General features: G+C 50.8%; 2 protein-coding genes across 9 annotated transcripts in view; one reads left to right on the forward strand and one right to left on the reverse strand.

Moving 5' to 3' along the window:
- The window catches only part of ELAC2 (elaC ribonuclease Z 2), a 28,086-nt gene extending 26,356 nt beyond the window's left edge, over positions 1 to 1,730 (forward strand). For all 5 annotated transcript variants that reach the window (XM_008954748.5, XM_055101609.2, XM_003829381.5 and 2 more), the window contains 2 exons: positions 290 to 434; positions 1,076 to 1,730. In XM_008954748.5, the coding sequence (XP_008952996.2) occupies positions 290 to 434; positions 1,076 to 1,303 (373 nt within the window). In that variant the 3' untranslated portion in view covers positions 1,304 to 1,730. The remainder of the gene's footprint in view (positions 1 to 289; positions 435 to 1,075) is intronic.
- Positions 1,731 to 2,437: 707 nt separating this feature from the next.
- ARHGAP44 (Rho GTPase activating protein 44) overlaps positions 2,438 to 22,854 on the reverse strand; it is a 201,825-nt gene continuing 181,408 nt past the window's right edge. The window contains exons 17-22 of one of the 4 annotated variants that reach the window (XM_008954750.4): positions 20,543 to 20,560; positions 19,552 to 19,773; positions 13,940 to 14,115; positions 9,189 to 9,566; positions 6,926 to 6,977; positions 3,957 to 4,052 (exon numbers count right to left, since the gene is read on the reverse strand). In XM_008954750.4, coding sequence (XP_008952998.1) covers positions 6,970 to 6,977; positions 9,189 to 9,566; positions 13,940 to 14,115; positions 19,552 to 19,773; positions 20,543 to 20,560 — 802 coding nt within the window. In that variant the 3' untranslated portion in view covers positions 3,957 to 4,052; positions 6,926 to 6,969. Of the gene's footprint in view, positions 4,053 to 6,925; positions 6,978 to 9,188; positions 9,567 to 13,939; positions 14,116 to 19,551; positions 19,774 to 20,542; positions 20,561 to 22,854 lie in introns of all 4 variants that reach the window. The other 3 variants (XM_003829383.6, XM_003829384.7, XM_008954752.6) reach the window with 3 other exon arrangements.

The raw sequence follows: 22,854 nt of genomic DNA on the forward strand, positions 1-22,854 counted from the left end.
CTGTTAATTTCAACGAAAGAGTGCATTACCCCAGGTGGGCCCTGTGGTTTCTCTTGGGTGCCCTCATGGACAGATCTGGCAGCCAACACAGAGGGTGGGCTTCATCCAGGGGTGTGTGCGAAGGCTCTGGCCCTCAGGGGAGATTGTGCTGGCTACGGAGGTGCCCGTTAAGAAAACCCACCAGCTTCCCCGGGTGCCCTGGCAGTTGATGGCCAGGGTCTGTGCCACTGTCTGCTTTGCAGTCTTGCAATTGAGTTCAGCTTCAGTCTGCTCTGTCCTTCACCTGCAGCACAACGTCCCAAGCCATCAGCGTGGGGATGCGGATGAACGCGGAGTTCATTATGCTGAACCACTTCAGCCAGCGCTATGCCAAGGTCCCCCTCTTCAGCCCCAACTTCAACGAGAAAGTGGGAGTTGCCTTTGACCACATGAAGGTCTGTATGTCACATGGACAGCACAGGGCGGGGACGGGGCAGGGAGACAGGACTCTACACACTGAGTAGGATGGTCAGCTGGAGTTTGCTTTCTTATTTGGGGCCACCATGGGAAAAGGGTATCTACCCATCACTAACCAGGTCGAACCACCCTGGGTTTGCTGGTGAGACCCACCTCCTGCAGGGGCCAACTAGTCTTCAGTCTCAGTTCACTGGAAATTTCTGAGAATCCTTTTAGGCCTGGACTGCTCACACAGTCATGGCATTTGAGCCTCAGCACAGACCTGTGAGACAGGTGGTTGCCTCTTGTGAGTGGGAAAGCCAGGCCTGACCCTTGGCCTTCCGGAATGAAGGGGCAGAGCCGGAGCCAGGCCTCGTTTTTCAGGAGCTTGATTTTGAGAGCATCTGGACTGCTCTCCCTTCCCTCTCCGGAGGCCCTTAGCCAGGCCTGGGGAGCCTCTGCCCCTTTAGAGGGTTCCCTCCATGCCATTCTTTTTTCCATTTCAGCTGTCGCCTGTTGGCTTGTGCCAAGGAAGGGGCGTTGGCGCTGCTGTATGAGCACATGACTGCATCCCTCCCAGCTCCTGTCCCCCACCCCTGCCCCTCTGAGACATGTCCTTGTCTTCTATTGTGTCTTCTAGGTCTGCTTTGGAGACTTTGCAACAATGCCCAAGCTGATTCCCCCACTGAAAGCCCTGTTTGCTGGCGACATCGAGGAGATGGAGGAGCGCAGGGAGAAGCGGGAGCTGCGGCAGGTGCGGGCGGCCCTCCTGTCCAGGGAGCTGGCAGGCGGCCTGGAGGATGGGGAGCCTCAGCAGAAACGGGCCCACACAGAGGAGCCACAGGCCAAGAAGGTCAGAGCCCAGTGAAGATCTGGGAGACCCTGAACTCAGAAGGCTGTGTGTCTTCTGCCCCACGCACGCACCCGTATCTGCCCTCCTTGCTGGTAGAAGCTGAAGAGCACGGTCCCCCAGGAGGCAGCTCAGGATAGGTGGTATGGAGCTGTGCCAAGGCTTGGGCTCCCACATAAGTACTAGTCTATAGATGCCTCTTAGGACTGGTGCCTGGCACAGCCGCGGGACAGGAGGCTGCCACACGGAAGCAAGCAGATGAACTAATTTCATTTCAAGGGAGTTTTTAAAGAAGGCATGGAAACAGACGGCAGCACCTTTCCTCTAATCCAGCAAAGTGATTCCCTGCACACCAGAGACAAGCAGAGTAACAGGATCAGTGGGTCTAAGTGTCCGAGACTTAACGAAAATAGTATTTCAGCTGCAATAAAGATTGAGTTTGCAATTGTGAGTTCTTTTGCTTCCTCCTGCTGCTGCTACAGAGCAGGGTCTGCTGTGCACCACCTTGGAGAAGGCTCTCTGTGCTGTAGTGTGGCAGCTGCCTGGTACCCGGATGGCTTGGAAGTCAGCTCCCATCGTAGTGAGCACCTCTGGAACCTGTCCTCAGAGAGCCACCCTTATTCGCCAAGTCTTTTTGACAGAACTCGAGCTGTGCCAGCTCACAGCAGGGCGTGCTTTCTCTATCAATCAATCAATCAGTGAGAGCCTGGCTGGGCTGGTGTCATTGGTCAGGGAAATGCAAGTCTTCTGGTGGTTCTGGGTAAAAAAGTGGAGACAATAGATTTGCTGTGTTGCTTCCATACTGAGAGTGAGGATCACTTTGCCCTCGAAGGTTTTGAGAAATGGCACACGGGGCTGGTTTCCATTGTCCTCCTTGCGGGATTTACAGACGCGGATTAGTGCTTGACAAATGGAGAGCATTTTCCAAGTAAGTAAGTAAGTAAGTTAAGTTAAGTTGAATCTAGTATTTATTGTGTATATTCCCTACCCAGGAGAATGTAAAAAGAGCTTTAAAAACTCAAATGACAAGCGAGAGATCAACCAGGGACCTGGCTTTACACAGGTGGTGACCTTCAGGCTCCATCCCGGTGTGCATTTGAGATTGACGGCCATGTCCCCGCAGGTTTATTAAAGCAAGAACAGATGCCAAGCTCAGGGATAATAAATCTATTTTAATAACGTTACTTTTGACAACGATTTGTACATGTATTTAAAGATAACAACTTTCAACCCCCACCCTTACCCCAGACTCCCATTACAAATTGAGGCATGACCTGCCCTTGCCAGGAAGTGAGCAAAGCTGCAACATCAAAACTCTGCACATCCCACTCTCAGAGGAGGGTGACTTTACACTGTGTTGGGAAAAATAACTAAGCATTTAAATTTTTCATTGTACACCTGTACATTGGTTTAGATTGAATGGCTCAAATTAAACAAATATAGAGAGATTTCATATATACAAATATTATATCATGTATAGGTATATTATATCTATTTGAAAAGGATAAAATTTTAAACTTTGACTTTGCATGCATGGCCCAAATCTTTTCTCACTCCCCTAATCCCCAAGTGTGAAAAGGCTACCCGGTGCCCTCCCGGCCCTCGTCCCCATGACCAGATGGGACTTCATGAGAAGGAATGAGCGGCTGACGCTGATGAGCAAAGCAGGCCACGCCGCAGGCCGAGCCCGTGGGCCGGCATCTCCGTGGCTGGTTTCACTTTTCCTCCACATGCTTTGGGTAACGTAATTATTGCTATTCAGTTTGAACCTCCAGAAAGAAGAGACAGGCTCCAGGACCCCACAGACTAGTGAACTGGGTGCCTTTAGGTTAGTAGAGGGGTAAAATTACTCTCATATAGCCAATATATTTGGGGACATGGAAGCCACCTTTGGCTCCTCCAGACACTGTCAGGCTTGTTTGTTTTATAGATTCAGAAATATAAAATGATTGATATAGGAGCTTTCAGTCACACAGTGGAAAAAGGAAAACTGTTTGTTTGTTAGGAAGTGAAACATTTTTGTTTTCAGCCATTTACTTTGGAGCCCACTGATGGGGGCGGCCTGAAAGGTTTTCCAGTGGCAAGCCCTCCCCCAAGTAGCTGGCAAAGGTCAGTGCCCCAGGACTGCTAGAATCCCGGACCTGGTCCAGTTGTGGGTGAGAGGGGCCCTGCTGTCCTGCTTCCTTTCTGTGGCCATTAAACTGATCCTGCAAGACCTGACATGAGCCGTCCAAGGAAAAGGTAGCAGCCCTTGGGTCGAACCAGGCAAAGTGAGCCTCTCCCGCACCACCCCGACCTTGCAAAGGACGTTCCTGACCAGCCTTGGATGGAGAGGTGGGTGTTGCTTGGCATGGAGGCTGAAAGTGGATCAAAAGAGGCACAAAGTCAAAAGGCAAAGGTCAAACAAAAGGCCGAAGTCACCACCCGAAAGGAACAAACAAAACCTGCACCACCAGCATCACCACACGGACTGGAGATCACAATTTTCTGCCAAATTCCAACCTCATGTTGGCAGTGGCAGGAAAGAGCCAGCAGAGAACACTTGGCAAGCTCATGGACGCTGCTCCTGGCGGCGTTCCTAGGGCCCGTGATGTATGTACACGCGAGGCAGGATGGGCGGTGCCATGTCAGAGGGCGGTGCTCTCAGACTCCTCCTCCGAGTCCCTCTTGTCAGTTACTGAGTGTCGCCGCATGTGCTCCAGGGGACTCAGGCGGAGCGTCGACCCGAGCTCTATGTGGATCGAGGGAATATCAAAGTGGACAAGATCTGGAAGGCGGCAGAGAAAGAGGTGGTTGAAAGGAGGCTTCCCGGCAAATGAGAACCTAGTTGTAGGCAAATGTCAGCCTTAGGAAGCAGGGGTGCTGCTATTCTAGGGATAGATCATTTGGAGGTTGGTTTAAGCATTTTGTTGCACAGTCAATCAGGTTGTGCTCATGCCTGCTTTGCTTCTACCCCATAAGTTCGTAGAACCAAAGCACCCAGGATATGCCGCTGTGGTTCAGAGGAAGGCCAGAACAGCACTTCCCTGCCAAGCCACAGGGTCCTTTATTCTTGATAAGAAGGATGCTGAGTAGGTCTCAATGACACCTTTTTGGGGATCTATATCAGACTGCATTTCATTCCCCGGAATCTGCAGGGACAGGACGTGAGACAGTGGACCCCTTTCTCCTCTCAAGCCTGTGAGAGAATGGGGAACCCTGAGCCAGTGTCCTCACTCTAAGAAACAGCTGCATTTTGGATGGCTGACATGGGTGGAGTAGAAGGTCTCCCTCAGGACCCTGGTTGTCATTGGTGCCAACTGTCCCTGACTGACTGCAGGACAACCCCCACCTCTGGTTACATCCTTATTAGGAGCATTAAAAGGTCATTTTTCCCGGCAAGATGAACAGGAGAAATGTACTTGAAATAACAGCTCAGTGTCTGGACGTCTCTGAGTCGGCAAAGACGACGGAAGTCCTTAGACTGGCAGCTGAGTGGACACAAAGCCTCTTTGCCACACCACATTAAAAAAATGCCCTTGCTGCTGCAGCCGCTGCCCTGGGGGGCACTGACGAGGCTGTGCTTGCTGACTCCTCCAGGATGTGCTACAGCCAGAGAGCCAGAAAACCACAGATCCCCTGGGTCCTTTACTCTCGTCATGCTGTCCCCTTCCTTCGCCTGCTTAGTTTTTTTTTTTTTTTTTTTTTTTTGAGGTGGAGTTTCGCTCTTGTCACACAGACTGGAGTGCAATGGCACAATCTCGGCTCACTGCAACCTCTGCCTCCTGGGCTCAAGCGATTCTCCTGCCTCAGCCTCCCGAGTAGCTGGGATTACAGGCACCCACCATCATGCCCGGCTAATTTTTTTTTTTTTTTTTGGTGTTTGTTTTTAGTAGAGATTGGGTTTCACCATGTTGGCCAGGCTGGTCTCGAACTCGTGACCTCAGGTGATTCACCCACTTCAGCCTCCCAAAGTTTTGGGATTACAGGCGTGAGCAACCACGCCTGGCCTGCCTGCTTAGTTTCTGGCCGTCACTTAGCTTTGCAAGGCTGGGAGCAGCACTCCAGGAGGCAGAGGAAGGGAACACATGTTCAGACTGGGGAATACCATACTAAGTGTACAGACATACATTTGGACACTGTCCTGAAAGACATCATACAAACATGGAAGCTCTTGAACAAAGGTCCTCCCTTGCCCCAACCCCCAGGCAGCCCTCACGTCCTTCCAGTCTTTGTTTTGCTGCCTGTTGGAGAAGCAGAGATTTGGGGCGTGGGACTGGAGGAACAGCCAGTGCCACTTGTTCCTCTGAAGCAGGTGGCCTCAGACCCACCTCTGCCCTTCCCCAGCTACTTGGGTCATGTCTCTACACAGGTGTGAGGCTGAGTGGCCCGGGGCCCACCTCACTGTGCAGGGTTCGCTATCAGGTAAGAGCACAAGCTCCCCTGTTTAGATTCAAAAATCCCAAATATGTCAGGCAGGAAGAGCATGACCTTGGACAAGTTTCCTACCTTCCCTGTGCCTCAGCAGTCAAATGGGAATAATACAGGGCGGTGATGAATTTAGACAGGCCCAGAACAAGCACTTGTGTGAGCTGTCATACCTTTATCCTTGCTGCTCCCTTAAAGACACCCCCAAGGGAGGAGTCACTATGCAAGGGAATGGGATTCAGGGGCAGAAGCCCTCATCGGCATTCCTGGGAAAAGGGACACGGTGGCTGCTTGTCTCCAGGACACTCGGGAAGCACCTGCCAGGAGACCTGTCTGTGAGCACCAGATATCCTGGTGCGCCTCGGTAGTCTCTGCAGGACCATGGGCCAAATCGGGGAGAAGACCTGGTTTACTTTGGCCACCCCTACTTACTGAGGCAAATACACCAAAGTCCTTCTGGCTTCCTTCATGCCTTTCCCTCAGTTATGCTTTGAGGATTTACTCTTTATAGGAGGAGGAGACCAAATAGATACTGATATAAATGCTCCCCCAAATTTTATGGAGTTGTTGGATAGAAAGGACCTGTCTGGCCATATCCACTTGGGATGAGGGAGAAGGGGAGCGGGATGAGCTCTGATATGGATTCTTTAGGATTTGCCAGCAGTCTCAGCCTGGAGGAAGCCAGACGTTAGGATCTAAGTCTGGAAGGGGAGATCTGCTGGTGCAAACTCGGGGCCACAGAAAATGGGGTCCAAGCTGTGGTGTGGACCCTGTGCTGGGCTGCACCTGGTATGACCTCCCCTCAGGACACCTTCCTAACTAAACAAAGGTGAGCAGGAGCATGTCCCCCAGGGTGCTGGGCACAAGCGTCTCCAGCACAAAAGTCTCACACGAAGAACAGATCTGTTACAGCTCCACGGTCTAAGCCTGAGGGAGGGCGGAGGGGGAGGAGCTGCAGATGTGATTCCAGTGAAAGAGAAAGTGGGGAAAAGGGGCTGGCTGGGTTCTCCCCCAGCTCCTCCTAATGAAAAGAAAGAAAAGGAGGCCAGGGATGCCCCAAAGCCAAATAAGCTCATGGATCAACTCATCCTTGCTGAGGCCGGGGAAGGCTGGAGAGTGAAGCCGCCATGCAAATGGTCTGAGCCACATGCAGAGAGGAGGAGCGGAGGGGAGGAGCGGGCAGCTGGCCTGGCTGGCTAGCGGGGTGGAGGGGCGAGGCCGGGGCCAGCTTACCCTGAAAATCCCCCTCACACGTATCCAAAACTGCGCCACTCATGTCACACAGCTGCAAGAACACAATGATAGGATTCGGAGAAAGGAATCAACACGACAAAACATGAACGTCACAAAAAAAAAAAAAAAAAAAAAAGCTATGCCAATATCACAGTCCCAGACGGGCCACATCAAACCATGATGGATTCTACACTGGCTCAGAGACCTGAACGTATGGGACAAAACAACAGTCTGCTGCCAAAAGGACATTAAAATAGGGTCCGTACAGGGCGAGGGACATTATGAATCCTGAAGGTCAGGAGTTCTTAAACCTGCAAGATGGAACATGAGCCACTCCGCTTCTTAGAGCCCTGGGGGTGCTGTCCTCCCAGGCCTTCTGTTGCCCACTTTTGTTCCCCAATTTCTCCTCTCCTTCTGCTCTTCTGCTTCTCCATTGATATCTTCTGCTCGCTAATTTTTTTTTTTTTTTTTTTTTTTTTTTTGAGATGGAGTCTCGCTCTGTTGCCAGGCTGGAATGCAGTGGCACAATCTCGGCTCCACCTCCCAGGTTCAAGCAATTCTCCTACCTCAGCCTCCCAAGTAGCTGGGACTAGTGGCACGTGCTACCATGCCCAACTAATTCTCCTCGGCCTCCCAAAGTGCTGGGATTACAGGCGTGAGCCACCGTGCCTGGCCATCTTCTGCTCATTCTATTGCTTATGTATTGACACTACCTTGTGTCCCTTCCCTGGGGTGGCTGGAAGAGTCACCAGATGTGACACACTGGGAGGAGCAGCCCTGGAGACCTGGCTCGGGTGACCTTCAGCTCCTCCGCAGCTGTGACCTTCCCCGAGGGCAGCAAGCCTGTGCCCTCCTATCATGGGCTCCTTCAGGAGACACCTCAGCACCAAGACCCACCAAGATGGGCGTGGTGCTCACTGCATTTTCCAGGGAGAAATTTGCCTAATTTTTAATAAGCCTCAGGGTAGATGACAGCAGCTGTACCTTCAACATAAATCACATCCAAAAATAAAGAAGCCAAATCACCAGATGGCTCTTCCCCGTAATATTTAAATCTGACCCAGTACAAACACTTGCAAATTGGACTAGCCTTTTCAAAGGCAGCACGGAGCTGAACCCCACAGGGTCACTGCTTCCGTCTAATCACGGAAGAAATAAATCACTCTTTTGGAGAAGGACGTGGAGGGAAAAGTGCATTATCACAAAAAGTCCCAGTGCATCCTAGGACAGCACTGTTCTTTGAAATGGGTGAGTGGGTGTGTGTGTATGTGGTGTGTGTGTTCCAACCCAAGCTGCCTCACCTTCTGCTACTTGGGACAACACTAGGCACACATATGCTCCAGCTCACCGCCATGCTACTGCACTTTACTGAGTGGGTTGGCTGTAGCCCAAGACACAGCTCAACCCTGTGCCTGTCTCCCTGAACAAGGAAAATGCTCAAATGACTTTAGCAGCCACCACAAATAGGCCCCTGACTTTATAATCTTATGTGGTTGAAGTGTCTGGGGAGATGTTCCAAAAACATCCCGTTCCTTCCAGCCAATGAATGGTTTTGGCTAAACGTGGTGTGTGTTTGCGATTTTGTGCTTACAGATTTTTCTGGGGGAAGAGAGCTCCGACTTTGTTTCTAAATTTAAGCCCAAACTAAATTAAGTCGTTGTGGGTTTGTCCAATTAGCTCCTCAGGGAATTGGCCAGGGAGGGGAGTCTGGTGGAGGAGAATGGAGACATGCATGTTTTCTGAAATTCACCCCCCTCTAAATATCTATCTGGAAGTATATTTTTCTAGCAAGGCTTATTTTAGTAATAGTAAAAAACATCTTGGGTTCTTAGCCCCTGTTCTCCAGATAAGCATTTATACCTGTCAGTTGCTTGGGCTCTATCCAGGAAATACCTGAGTTTTGATGCTGTTTTGTGATCATAACCAGCTTCCAGCCTCTCCTGAGGCCCCACTCCAAATGACTCAGTGTCTTCAACCCCCGATAATAGGAGCAAAAACAGAACCCCAGGCTGGTGGGCTTAGACCGAGAGAGATCCCATAAGAAGCCCCTGTGTGGGACACATGGATTCCAGGGTTGCTTTCCATTGGTGGGTTTCTAAGGAGATCTTATGAGCTACCCCTGGTGCCAGCCCAGTCATCCCAAAGCACACAGGAATGTGTTCACTGGCAGTAACACTAGCAATCCCTCCCCTAGCAATCCCTCCCCTAGGCACATTTCACTAAAGTTCAGAAAAAAAAGTGAAGGAGCCTGTGGCTTGGTTACCTGTAGACATGCTTTCCCCAGGGGACATGCCATCTAGCATGGGGGGCTCCGTGGACTGTGGACTAGAGGCCGAGAGGTTTACTGTGGGAGGCTGAGGAGGCGGCAGAGTAGGTCTCTGTCGCGGCTTAGGAGTGGGCCGCGATTTGCTCAAAGTGCTTGTAAAGACAGAAGGAGAGGCCAGGGGAGGAGCTGCAGCTGGGGAGAGCTGGCCCGAGGCCAAGGAGTACCCCTGAGGGTAGCTCAGTCCATAGGGTGACGGGGTGCTGGGCGGGGTGGGGGACAGGCTGACTGGGGACGGCTGGCCAGCGGACTGGTCTGCCATAGCCCCCGGCTGGCCAAAGGGGACCTTGGGTGGAATTGGTGCCAGCTTCTTTGAAACTGAAAGAGAAAACACAACACAACAACAAAACACAAAGTTGTTAAATGAAGCCACTTGTGGGGCCTGTTCACACACCCTTCAGCGTTCAAAGCTGTCCCCACCTCCTGCCCCTCGGCACCCACCCACACCTCCCTGCCCTGCCCCCCGGCCTCTTGCCACATTGAGAGCAGCCAATACAATTTTTAAAAATTAACCGAGAACTGCAAGTTTTCCTATCTTCCCATCTGTTAACTAATTTTTCCTCCTCTTTTCTGGATTTCTGCCCTGATCTACACACGCACACCCAGCCAAACTAGAGAACAAATTTCCCATCCACAGGAGTGGGCTGCCTTCCCAGTGGTGAGAGGTATCGCTGCTACTCTGTGAGCAAGAGTGAGTCAGTGGGGCAGGGTCCAGCAGAGGATGACTCCAGTTCAATTTGCTGTAATGGACAGAGGAGCCCTGACACAGGGGCAGGTCCTCGGGATGGAAAACTGACTTTTGGCTGAACCTGTCCAGTGGCTTCTGGCTCCCCTAACAGTGATATGTGAGCAAATCCTCCGGCCACAGAACCCCTGTTCCTTCATTACTTTATATGCTGTGCCTCGATCCTGCATCCCTGCTGCTGAGGCTTTCTTCTCATTCGTGTTTCTTCCTAGAATTGTACCCGCTGGTCTAAGCATGTATGGATCGACAGCATTTTTCGTTGTTTTTCTGGGGTTTTTTTGTTTTTTTTTTTTTCTTTTGGAGACGGAGCTTTGCTTTTGTCGCCCAGGCTGGAGTGCAATGGCGCGATAGCCGCTCACCACAACCTCCGCCTCCCAGGTTCAAGCAATTCTCCTGCCTCAGCCTCCTGAGTAGCTGGGATTACAGGCGCACACCACCACGCCTGGCTAATTTTGTGTTTTTAGTAGACACAGGGTTTCTCCATGTTGGTCAGGCTGGTCTCAAACTCCCAACCTCACGTGATCTGCCCGCCTCGGCCTCCCAAAGTGCTGGGATTACAGGCGTAAGCCACCACGCCCGGCCAATCAACTGCATTTTTCAAAGCACATTATTGCCCTGACCTCCTTTGCCTTACCTTCATTTCCCTTTTCCCAATCTCCCTATAGGATGACAAATCCATTATACCTTTAATTGAAAATGAATTGGTAAAGACAATAAATTCAAACGTCCAGGAGATACTTGATGGGCAAATATCTTGAGAGAGTGATCACTAACCTGTTAGGCTTAAGTGAGTTAAGTGAGGACTGGCTGTGTGTGGGTCTGATTCCTTTTTTTTTTTTTTTTTTTAAGATGGAGTCTCGCTCTGTCACCCAGGCTGGGGTGCAGTGGCGCGATCTCGGCTCTCTGCAAACTCCGCCTCCCGGGTTCACGCCATTCTCCTGCCTCAGCCTCCCAAGTAGCTGGGACTACAGGTGCCTGCCACCACGCCCACCTAATTTTTTGTATTTTTAGTAGAGGCGGGGTTTCACTGTGTTAGCCAGGATGGTCTCGATCTCCTGACTTCATGATCCACCTGCCTTGGCCTTCCAAAGTGCTTGGATTACAGGCGTGAGCCACGGTGCCCAGCCATGTGTGTGGGTCTGATTCTAGAAGAAATTATCTTGTAAGTCCTAAGGGAGAGGTCAGAAGCTCTTCCTTCACCCCACCCCACCCCCACTCCCTCCAAGGAACAAGGTCTGTTAGGAGGACACCTCGTGTATTCTCTGGGTGTGTCAGTCTGCAGTGTGGACAGAAGGACATGCCCTTCAGAATCCTACCAACGTGGGCTCAAATTTCTATCCTGCCACTTACCCGCTGTATTCCCTGGGTCAACTTATTCAAACATCTTCTATGCAATTGGAGGAAAAAGATTTTCTCTGCAGCAGTGTAATAATTAAATGAGATCATACATGTCAAGTACCACATAATCATGACATAATAAAACCACTTAACTTTCCAATTTCACTTTTCAACTCTACTTCCTGAGTACAAGGGAAGTGCTTCCAGCAGCTGCTACTGCAGCTCATGGCAGCCACGTGGTCATGGGTGACAGACGCAGGGGTACCCCTGGATGAGAAGCAGGTGGAGACCCTAGGTATCAATGCTTGCACATGCCTTCTCACGAAGGAGCTGGGGGACGGAGGATGCATCACCATGTCTGTGATGACATTTACCACTTCCGGTGGTGACAGGAATAGGATGTGAAATTGTAGGCACGCTGTCAAAAGACTGAGGTGTCAAAAAAAAATTTTTTTTAAAAAAGACCTGCTAAGTGTGCCATCTGTGGGCATGATGGGGAGTAGAGAAGAAATGTATACCTTTCAAAAGATGGGTCTGAGCTATTGAAGGTCACTTGGGAAAGGGACCTGAGTCACTCTAGGCTACACTGGCTGCCTAGGTCCAATGTGCTGCAAAAACGAAAAGGGTCAACATGTCACTGGCATTAGGAGGCTGGGTGGCTGCTACAGGAGCCCTGGCTCTCCCACTGGACGAGACAATGACTTAGCCATCACCCCTGTATTGTAGTGCTGTGGGGAAAGTTAAAGGACTCTTTTTTTTTTTTGGAGACAGAGTTTTGCTTTGCTGCCCAGGCTGGAAGGCAGTGGCACGATCTTGGCTCAATGCAACCTCCACCTCCCAGGTTCAAGCAATTCTTGTGCCTCAGCCTCCTGAGTAGCTGGGATTACAGACGCCCACCACCTCCCAGGTTCAAGCAATTCTTGTGCCTCAGCCTCCTGAGTAGCTGGGATTACAGACGCCCACCACCACGCCCAGCTGATTTTTTTATATTTTAGTAGAGATGGGTTTCACCAGGTTGTCCAGTGTGGTCTCAAACTCCTGAGCTCAGGCAATCTGCCCATCTCAGCCTCCCAAAGTGCTAGGATTACAGGCAGGGGCCACTGCGTCCGGCCAGTTAAAGGACTCTAAAACAAAGATGTGCCTGGCCGGGTGCACTGGCTCATGCCTGTAATCCCAGCACTTTGGGAGGCCGAGGTGGGCAGATCACCTGAGGTCAGGAGTTCGAGACCAGTCTGACCAACATGGTGAAACCCCATCTCTACTGAAAATACAAAAATTAGCCAGGTGTGGTGGTAGACGCCTTTAATTTCAGCTACTTGGGAGGCTGAGGCAGAATCGCTTGAACCCAGGAGGCGGAGGTTGCAGTGAGCCGAGATCGTGCCATTGCACTCCAGCCTGGGGGACAAGAGCAAGACTTCGTCTCAAAAAAAAAAAAAAAAAGACATAACCAAGAATATGGCATCTAGACCAAGGAGAAACCACTGGTGCTGGAGAAATGCTCTGAGATGCTGAAATCTCACGCCGGCACTTTGGCCCAACTCCTATTCAACCTTCACGATGTCGTTTCCGCTGGGCCACCTGTCCTAACTCCTGAGTCGAGAAAGCATGCTCCCAGGTGTCCTTACAGTACCCTGAGTGTCTCCCAGCACAGTGCCAACACCTTTGCCTTATCATTGCCTTCCTCTCTGGAAAGCACAGAGCTCTGTACATAGCAGGATTTAATAAATTTGTGTAGAATGCAGAAGGAATGAGTAGGGATCGAATAAGATCCACGGGCTTGGTGAGGGCAGACAAAGAGAATGAAACTGCCACTGCAGATCGGAACTAAGGGGGCTGGAAAAGGGCCTGTCATGAAGGCACATGTGGATGAGCTAAACCCGGGCCCTATTCGACAAACTCCAGGAGTTAAAAGCCGCTCCTAGAAGTGCGAGTGGTCTGAATTTAGAACACACAGGATGATGTATTATTTCAGACGAGTGAAAGACTCTGCAAAGAGATGACACAGGTAAGAACAAACCAAAAAGGTTCAGATAAGTACGCTCAGTACAGCTCTCCATTTATGAAATGTCACATGGAGCATACCTTTAGCTTTTGGAAGTGATTATCTGAAGAGATAACAACTGGTCAGTGTGGCCATTCTTGGGCCATTCAGAGTTGAGACTCAGGTACTACAGAAGCTATCCTGACTCCCTCCTGTCACCCTGTACGAGTGATCTAGGGGTAGGCAGCTGTGCCAGGCTGCCCTGCGGGGAAGGAGACTCCTGTAGATGACCCTATACAGCTTTTCAAATGACAGAGGTAGGGCCCGGCAGGTCTCTGGAAAACACACATCATTGTGGACAGTGAATTTTGCCCTGGTGGCATCATTTGGTGTATGGGAAGCACTGGCCTCTCTACGCCCCTAATGAGCCCACCTGTCAAATAAGTAAACTGAGGAATAATAGAGAAAGGATCCCTTTTAACCTCCAAAGCTCTAATGTCCAGATGGGAATTAGTCACTAAACCACACAGTTTCTCAATATCCAAGTTCATAGAGGAAAACGAGCCTTCAGGGAATGTCACAGCCACCTCCGGCCTGAGACCAAGGAGAAGGGAAGCAGGGCCATACCTTTCCGGAGGGTGTGAGGACTCTGGTCTGCAGGCGGCTGGCTGGGGCTGGGGCTGGCGCCCGGCTGAGCTCCCGGTTGAGCCCCTGGTTGAGTCCCTGCACAGGCTGTGCCCTGGCTGGAGCCTGGACTTCCTTTCTGTGCAGACCCTGGAGAAAGTTCCTTGCTTTTTGTTGTGCTGAAACGAAAGCACATGAGACAAAAGAAAAGCCCTGAACTCAGTGAGCGGCAGCACCAGCCTTGCCGATGGCCACCCTGTGTGTCCTTCTGGGCCCCGTGCAAGTCTGTCCCAGCTCTGGTCTGTCTTGGCCCCTTCCTAAAACCTTCGCAGGTGCCCCTTGGGGTGACTGCCCTTCCTGGAGCTCTGATGGCCTGGGTTCCGCCCCCATCTCTGTGGCACTTGGCACTCACTGCCAATGCCCTTTTCATGCCTCTGCCCTCCTCTCTTCAAGGAGACCGTGAGCAATGTGAGGGCAGGGGCCTGAGCACCTCTACCGTATCCTGCCATCAACCCAGGAATTCTAGAACATTCTCAAACTGGAACATCAAAGTGCTTTTCCTACTGTAGCCAAGAGGACTTCTCAGGGCCACTGTGCCCAACGAGTGCTGATGACACGGACTCCTGCTGCCAAGCTTGTGGCCCAGCTCTCCAGCTGTTTGCCCTGAGCCTCCAGCCACCCCCCAGGCAGGAGGGATTCTAGGACTCATCCTCAAACTCAATACCCATTCCAGCAGAGGCTAGGGTGGACAGAAATCCAGGCCATGCCCTTAAATGTGGGCCAGTTTGAGTCCCAGTCCCAGGCTTCAAGAGAGGTGAAGGTCGATGGCAGTGAGGGCTCTGGCCTCTGACCTCTGGAATTGACAACGAGGCACCCTAGGTCACCAGGTTTCCTAAAGAGGATTCATCGTTACTGCAAGGCTGTTCCTCAGCCTTCTTCTGAGGATGAAGCACGTATTAGAAGACACGTCACTCTACACCACAGACCAGGGATTGGTCATCCTGATACGCTGATGGTAGATATTACTAATTGATCTCCACACTTCCCCCACAGCGTTCTCAATCCTTTCCAAGAAAATTCTCCAGGTGGCCTTTAGTGAATCAGGGGAGATGCCCCACAGTTGGGAGCCATCTGTCATCCGTGCTAGAACCTACCTGGATTCTGATGCCCATAGGTGGGGCATGAAGAGTCTGGGAACCCAAATCCTCTGCAATGGCTGTTTCTATCCCACAAGAGCAGGCACAACCTGGGCCGGGCACGGTGGCTCATGCCTGTAATCCAGCACTTTGGGAGGCCGAGGCAGGCAGGTCACCTGAGGTCAGGAGTTTGAGACCAGCCTGGCCAACATGGCGAAACCCTGTCTCCACTAAAAATGCAAAAATTAGCCGGGCGTGGTGACACGTGCCTGTAATCCCAGCCACTCGGGAGGCTGAGGCAGGAGGATGGCTTGAACCCGGGAGATGGAGGTTGCAGTGAGCTGAGATCGTGCCACTGCACTCCAGCCTGGGCAACAGAGGGAGACCCTGTCAAAAAAAAAAAAAAAAAAAAGAAAAGAAAAGAAAAAAAAAAGGCAGGCACAGCCTATTTCTTTCCTAAACTGATCTAGAAACTCCAGTTGTTAATTTGGAGAAAATTCCAATAGGAATAGAGCACTCTCGTCCACTGAGGTGAGAAAGACTGGGAGCAGGGAGCTGGGCCGGGGAAGCCCATAGCGTCAAAGCACAGGTCATTTTCCTCATGCAAAGAAATAAAGGGAAGATCACATTCAATGTGGAGGCACATTCTCTCCCACTTGGGATGAGTCTTACACACTATACCTAGTTCCCCAAGGGGCAAAAACCATTTTATTCAGAGGAACCAAAAGAGCAGTAATTCCTTTCTCTATTCTGTTCATGAAAAACAGAAACAGAAAACCCTTGCCTCACTCAGGCTGGACAAGGACCTCAGGCTGCAGGTTACCAGGTACCTGGGCATCAATGCCAAATATCTACCTACCCTTCCATCTATCTCTGCCACTATCAAGAGGAAGGCCAGTCAACCAATCAAAAACATCTCATAATCAGCAAACTAAAAAATTGCTTCTTGTGGGTGGGTAGACTCTTCTTCCTTCCTTTGGACACACATCTATCCAAGGAATCTAGGAATGAGCTCTTCCTTCTGTTCCCTGCCACCAAACACACTTTTTTTTTTTTTTTTTTTGAGACGGAGTCTTGCTCTGTTGCCCAGCTGTAGTATAGTGCCACAATCTCAGCTCACTGTCATCTCTGCCTCCCAGGTTCAAGCGATTCTCCTTCCTCAGCCTCCCAAGTAGCTAGGATTAAAGGCATGTGCCACCACACCCAGCTAATTTTTGTATTTATAGTACAGACGGGGTTTCACCATGTTGGCCAGGATGGCCTCGATCTCCTGACCTCAGGATCCACCCGCCTCGGCCACCCAAAGTGCTGGGATTGCAGGCGTGAGCTACCACGCCCGGCCCGGACACACTTCCTCCAGCACAGAAACAAGTATTTACCCACTTAGCCTTGTCCTCTTTCTCCAGCATAGGTGCAGCTGACCCAGTGGGGAGAGGTGGGGCGTAGGGTGGCTACTAGGGGCGCTACATGAACAAGGCATGATTAAGGCACGTTTGAGGACAAGTTAGCTCTGAAGATGCATGACTCAGCCCATGACCTTGGTGCCAAGAAGCAGGAAGGAGAATTTTGGGGTTAGCATTCATGCTAAGCAGTTGGGCGGGATGTGGAGGCAGAGCCTGGCTGGACAGAGCCAAGGAAAGAACTGAAGGTGGGGCCTGGGGTAGGGAGTGGGAAGGTGGGAACCAGTCAGAGGCAAGGAAGGGCCTGCCATCAGGGGAGGGGGAGCCAGAAAGAGAATCCGGCCACTAGAGGGAACATCATCTGGGCTGCAAACATCCAGGAAACAGAAACAAACAACACAAACAAAAACAATGGAACACCTGTTTGTACTGGGAGAAATCCATGCGGGGAGAGAAAAAAAAGTGGTGTAAAACAAAAAACACTAACATCCAAAGAAAAGTTACTAAACCGGTCAGCCCGGGCAAAGGGGAAAGACATTTGGCTATAGAGCAATGTGAGTTGGCTTTAAAATAATCTAAACCAGAGGGTGCCATTGCCTGCCCACAAGTAACTCTGCAAGGTCACCCACCGAGAATGTTCCTGGAATGCCTTCAGAGCCTGGGGGAATCCATCTTCAAGGAGCACTTTTTAGAAATATCATTTATATGCCAAATACCATATGGCACTGAGTCCCCTTTCTAAGATGGGAAACTAGGATGAAGCTGATGAGTGTCCAAAAAGGAAGCAGTCCCAGCCCATCTCCCGCCTGTGGGTCCGTTTCCTCCTGGTCGGCCTCACCTGGCCCACCACTCTCAGACTCTGCTTCTCCAGTGAACTCAATGTGCCCGCATCTGCATCTCTCAGGTCCATCTGTGGCCTAGCAATTGCACAGCCAGGACCGAGCATCCTCTGAGTTGAAGTCATCAACAGCAACCCAGCATGCCCAGGGTCAGGTGCCCCCTCCTACGCTCTAAGACTATCTATCCCCCTGTCCCTTTGTCATTTCCTGGTTTTACAGTGAAAATACTTTTTTTTTTTTTTTTTTTTTTTGACACAGAGTCTCGCTCTGTCACCCAGGTTGGAGTGCAGTGGCACCATCTCGGCTCACTGCAACCTCCGCCTCCTGGGTTCAAGCGATTCTCCTGCCTCAGCCTCCTGAGTAGCTGGGACTATAGACATATACCACTGCACCCAGCTAATTTTTGTATTTTTAGTAGAGACGGGGTTTCACCATGTTGGCCAGGCTGGTCTCGAGCTCCTGACCTCAGGTGATCCGCCCGCCTCAGCCTCCCAAAGTGCTGGGATTACAGGTGTGAGCCACCGTGCCTGGCCGTGAAAATACTTTTTACTCATTAAACAAAATAAAACAAAAAAGCCTGGAAGCCTCTCGTGTAGGGGGTTGGTGTGGGTGTGGGTGTGTGTTTGTGTGCTGGTGGCGATGGTGTGTGAGGATGTGTGTCCATGTGTATGCATGTGTGTTTGGAGAAAGATTTGGGTTAGAAGATTCAGCTTCCCAAAGTCTCCAAAACTTTTCTGGCTGTGGTCATGGAGGAATGCCATGTCTTCTAACAGGAGACACGGTGGCATGTGATTTCATATTGCTTTTCTGGTGTTCTAAATTGCTGTTTGAGAAAAGATAGAAACAAACAGCAAAGCTGTTTCATGGTGCAATTCTCACATCCAGAATCTGCCTCCCCCGATCATGCCCCTTTCAAGGAACGGCCAGGTACTCTCTCCTCCCCTGCCACCCTGGGTATGCATAACCAAGTGCTGTCATTATTTGTCAGGGCCTGTTTGCTCACTGGAATGTGAACTTTTTAAGGGCAGCAATCATGTCTTTTTATCTTTAAAAAGAGAAAGTTATCAGTTAATATTCATCAAGCTACCCATAGAATGAATTCCTGTCTTTTTCCTTCCCCTAAAATAATGGCAATTCAACCATGTGGCAAGCTGCAAAGGTCATCAGGCCCAGTACGACCGCCACCTCCATTCCTTCCCTGACTTGCACCCATTTTAGCAGCATCAAAAGAAAAAAAAAAGTGGCTGCTATGACTATAAAGAGGAGAAACACAGAAATTGTAAACTTCACAATAGGATACAGTAGTCCCCCTTATCCATGGTTTTACTTTCTGCAGTTTCAGTTACCTGTGGTCAACTGTGGCCCAAATAGGTGCGTACAGTTCAATAAAATATTTTCAGGCTAGGCATGGTGGCTCACGCCTGTAATCCCTGCAGTTTGGGAGGCCGAGGCGGGTGGATCACTTAAAGTCAGGAGTTTGAGACCAGCCTGGCCAGCATAGTGAAACCCCATCTCTACTAAAAATACAAAAATTAGCCAAGCATGGTGGCACATGCCTGTAATCCCAGCTACTTGGGAGGCTGAGACAGGAGAATCGCTTGAGCCTGTAAGGCGGAGGTTGCAGTGAGTCGAGATCGCGCCTCTGCACTCCAGCCTGGGCGACCAACCGAGACTCCATCTCGAAAAAAAAAAAAAAAATTGAGAGACACCACATTCACATAATTTTATTACAGCATATGCTTATAATTCTTCTATTTTATTACCAGTTATTGCTTATGTCCCACTGTGCCTAATTTATAAATTAAAACTTTATCACAGGTATGTGTGTATAAGAAAAAATAACAGTATATATAGGGTTTGGGACTATCAGCTGTTTCAGACATGCGCCGGGGGTCTTGGCATGTATCTCCCACGGATATGGGGGGCCACTGTAACGACAAAGACAGAGGAAGGGGAAAACAGAGTTGGGGAACCTAAGACTCTTCACCCTGCCTTCGCAAGCTGCCACCTTCTGCTTGCTTGCGATGTTATGCTGGGGAAGACTGGACTTCGTGTGATAATCCAGGCAGCTGTGGATGACTGACTTGGTGCCAGCGCGACGCAGAAGCCAAATATGAATGCTTAGAAATGGGGACAGGGGCATGGGAAACGACGAAATCCAAGAGGCCTCCAGTGCGGCCAACCCAGACACCCCCTGCACCGCACACCAGCCCGCCCGGACGCCAGTGGCCCGCGCTTACCTGGTGCGCTCGGGCCCAGGCTGGAGGCCCAGGCCGGATGGAGAGAGCGCGGGGGCCGCGGGGCTGTCCAGGGGCTGCTCCGGCAGCGGCGAAGGCAGGGGCGCAGCCAGCTCGGCGGGCGGGGCGGGAGGCTGCATGGAGGGCGGGGCGCAGGACACTTTCCGACCGGCCGAGGAGCCTCTTCGAGCCACCCAGTTTGTGTCCATGACCCTCACACCCATGCTGGCGAGGGACACAAAGACACCGCTTACCCACGCGTAACAGATGACAGGAGACAGGCTCCCTCCCCCACATTCAAGCAGGTCCGCGTTGGGAGAAGAGCAGCGCAGCTTTAGCACCCCGGGGGCCCGGGAAGCGATGCATTGGGGGCTGTGCTCCCAGCACCCTGGCTGCTCCCGGCGGCCAAGACACAGCCCTGGGCAGCCCAGTCCTGGCAAGAGCGGCCCCCTCACTGAGGCAAGGAGCAGGGCACAGTCGGCAGCGCTGGCGGCCACAAGCTGTGCTTCAACCCTCTGCCAAAGCCAGCTCAGGATGATGGCCCGGCAAGCTCCCTGGGTGTAAACTGCCAGCCTTCCTCACAGCGGTGTGTGGCCTAACTGGGGGGGCAGGGACACTCACTCCTCCCAAGTGCAAGACGAGGTGGGAGGGGCAGCGAAAGGGGGAGCGTGGAACTGACAGCAGGAGACATCTAAATATGAATCCTTCTTTTTGTAACTTGGAGTCTAGCCCCAGCTCCACCACTGCTGGGACCCTGGCCAAGTCACACCTCTGCAGGCCACTCCCACTTGTCTACACAGCAGGGAAGGGGCTGCTTGTGCCTATGGTCCCTCTGGGCTCTGATTCTATTTTAATGATGGGCACACAGCTTCAAATAAGTCGGCCAAGCAACCAGACGCGGCGCATTCACCCTCTGGTGGAACTCACTACGATGCATAGGTGGCTCAGTTGAAGAGACTGAGCATGGCCTCATAGCTACCAGAGGATACCATACCTTTGGATTTTCCTAAGGCTGCAGGGACAGAAACATACAGATATTAGTTTCAAAAAATCTAGGCCTTCCTTTGGACATAAAGGTTGTCTTTCTGTAAGGGGTCTCTCTCCACGGTCCAGGGTCTTGGGGTGGGATTTTTATTGTGCTATAAAATTATTACAATTTAGTTGGTCTCTCTAAAGTGACTCTCCTATTTGTGTAAGTGCAAGTCATACCCTACCATGCACACAGGTAAAGAGAGCAGCTGAAGAGTTGATATTGGTGTGGCATGGGGAAGAAAGAGGCAGAAGGAAGAAAGAAACTGGTAAAAGTAGTCATCTGCTCACTTCTTTTTTTAAAAAACATTTTACTTATTTATGACCAGGCGCCGTGGCTCACATCTGTAATCCCAGCACTTTGGGAGGCCGAGGCTGGTGGATCACGAGGTCAGGAGATTGAGACCATCCTGGCTAACATGGTGAAACCCCATCTCTACTAAAAATACAAAAAATTAGCCGGGCGTGGTGGCAGGCACCCGTAGTCCCAGCTATTCGGGAGGCTGAGGCAGGAGAATGGCATGAACCCAGGAGGTGGAGCTTGCAGTGAGCCGAGACTGCGACGGTGCACTCCAGCCTGGGTGACAGAGTGAGACTCCGTCTCAAAAAAAAAAAAAATTATTTATTTATTTATTTGAGACAGAGTTTCGCTCTTGTCACCCAGGCTGGAGTGCAATGGTGCGATCTCCACTCACTGCAACCTCTGCCTCCTGGGTTCAAGCAATTCTCCTGCCTCAGCCTCCCGAGTAGCTGGGATTACAGGCACCCGCCACCACGCCCAGCTAATTTTTGTATTTTTAGTAGAGACGGGGTTTTACCATCTTGGCCAGGCTGGTCTCAAACTCCTGACCTCAGGTGATCCATTCGCCTCAGCCTCCCAAAGTGCTGGGATTACAGGTGTGAGCCACCACGCCTGGCCTTATCCACTGACTTCTAAGTTACATAGACTAGCAGGTGGTTAGTTCCCTTTCCTCTGGTCTAGGAGGTACTGCTGCTGTCATCTCAGCCAAGGTTTCATTGACTCATTGACTAAGGTAAGGGCTCACATTTCTAGCATTAAGGGAGAAACATTCATTCATTCAGGGAGAAAACATATACTCCCAACCAGCATTTGTCTCTATCACGTATCTGCACAGAGAGATAGGTGTATGAGGACTATGATGTGCTCACTTTCACCTCCTCCCTGCCAAATGGTCACCTACACTAGTCAGAAGCACAAAACTATTACACCATGAAATCCTGCTCACCTAGAAAGGTCATATTTACCTTGTAGAGGTACAGCAAGATTTAATAACAGAAAAAGTTCAAGTATGGAGATTTGGTTGCACAAGGTGGGATGGTGGGATTTAGCTGTTTTAAGGAAATATGGGGAGTGATGCTGAAACCAAGCACACACTGGGATGGGATGGCTTCCTGATCCCCTTCCTTCCTAGGATCACCAGAGGCCTTCTCATGTCTAGTACGATTGCTGGTATTTCTCATCTCCGCTGGATGGCTTCAAGGAGGCACCAGGGATGGAGGGAAAGGGGAGGGATGTCTCTTTCCTGGACCCAATAGTTTCCAAAGTCATCTGGGGTCTGAGAACCTTCTACCAATAAACAAACACTTCCTATACGATACCCAGAAATGCTTTTGGAGGCCACTTGAAACTCTGGGACACAGTCTGGTTACATCCCCTGGTATTTACAGCGGGCTGCCGAAGATCATCAAACTGTGGTCTGCAGGCTTCAGAATGTATCAGGATGAAAAGAACAAAGAGCTTAACATTCCTCTTAGGGAACGGAACTGATACCACTTAGTTGCAATGGTTGGTGAGGATTTCGGGCATGTGAGATGTTTCACATGGTGACCAGCACAAGGAGTCCTAAAAATCTAAGTCCTACTCCATCTTCTCTTCCTCGCCCCTTTCTCTTCTACTTGAAAAAGGCTTTCCCACCTGGTGAGAAGGTCTGGGCCAAAGCTGGTGGGGGATGCCTTCTATTTCCCCAACAGTACCTTCTAGCATCAGGAATCTCAGACACCAGCCTCCTTGGTGATCTTCTGGTTTACCAAGGGAAGGTGTCAGCTTGGGCATGGGGTAGGTACTGGGCGAGACTTGCTAAATAACACTGGCAAACTTTGGCAACTGAGAAATATGAGTTCAACGTGCTACTTCTCCTCTTGTAAAGAGGCTACAATTTGCAATCACGACTTTCCCAGCTGAAATGACTTTCTCATAAGAGGGAGCATCACATGTTCCACTGTGAATTCACATCAAATGTTCACTGACATTTTCAA

This window comes from Pan paniscus, chromosome 19 (genome assembly GCF_029289425.2).
Source record: "Pan paniscus chromosome 19, NHGRI_mPanPan1-v2.0_pri, whole genome shotgun sequence".
In the NCBI taxonomy this organism is placed as follows: domain Eukaryota; kingdom Metazoa; phylum Chordata; class Mammalia; order Primates; family Hominidae; genus Pan; species Pan paniscus.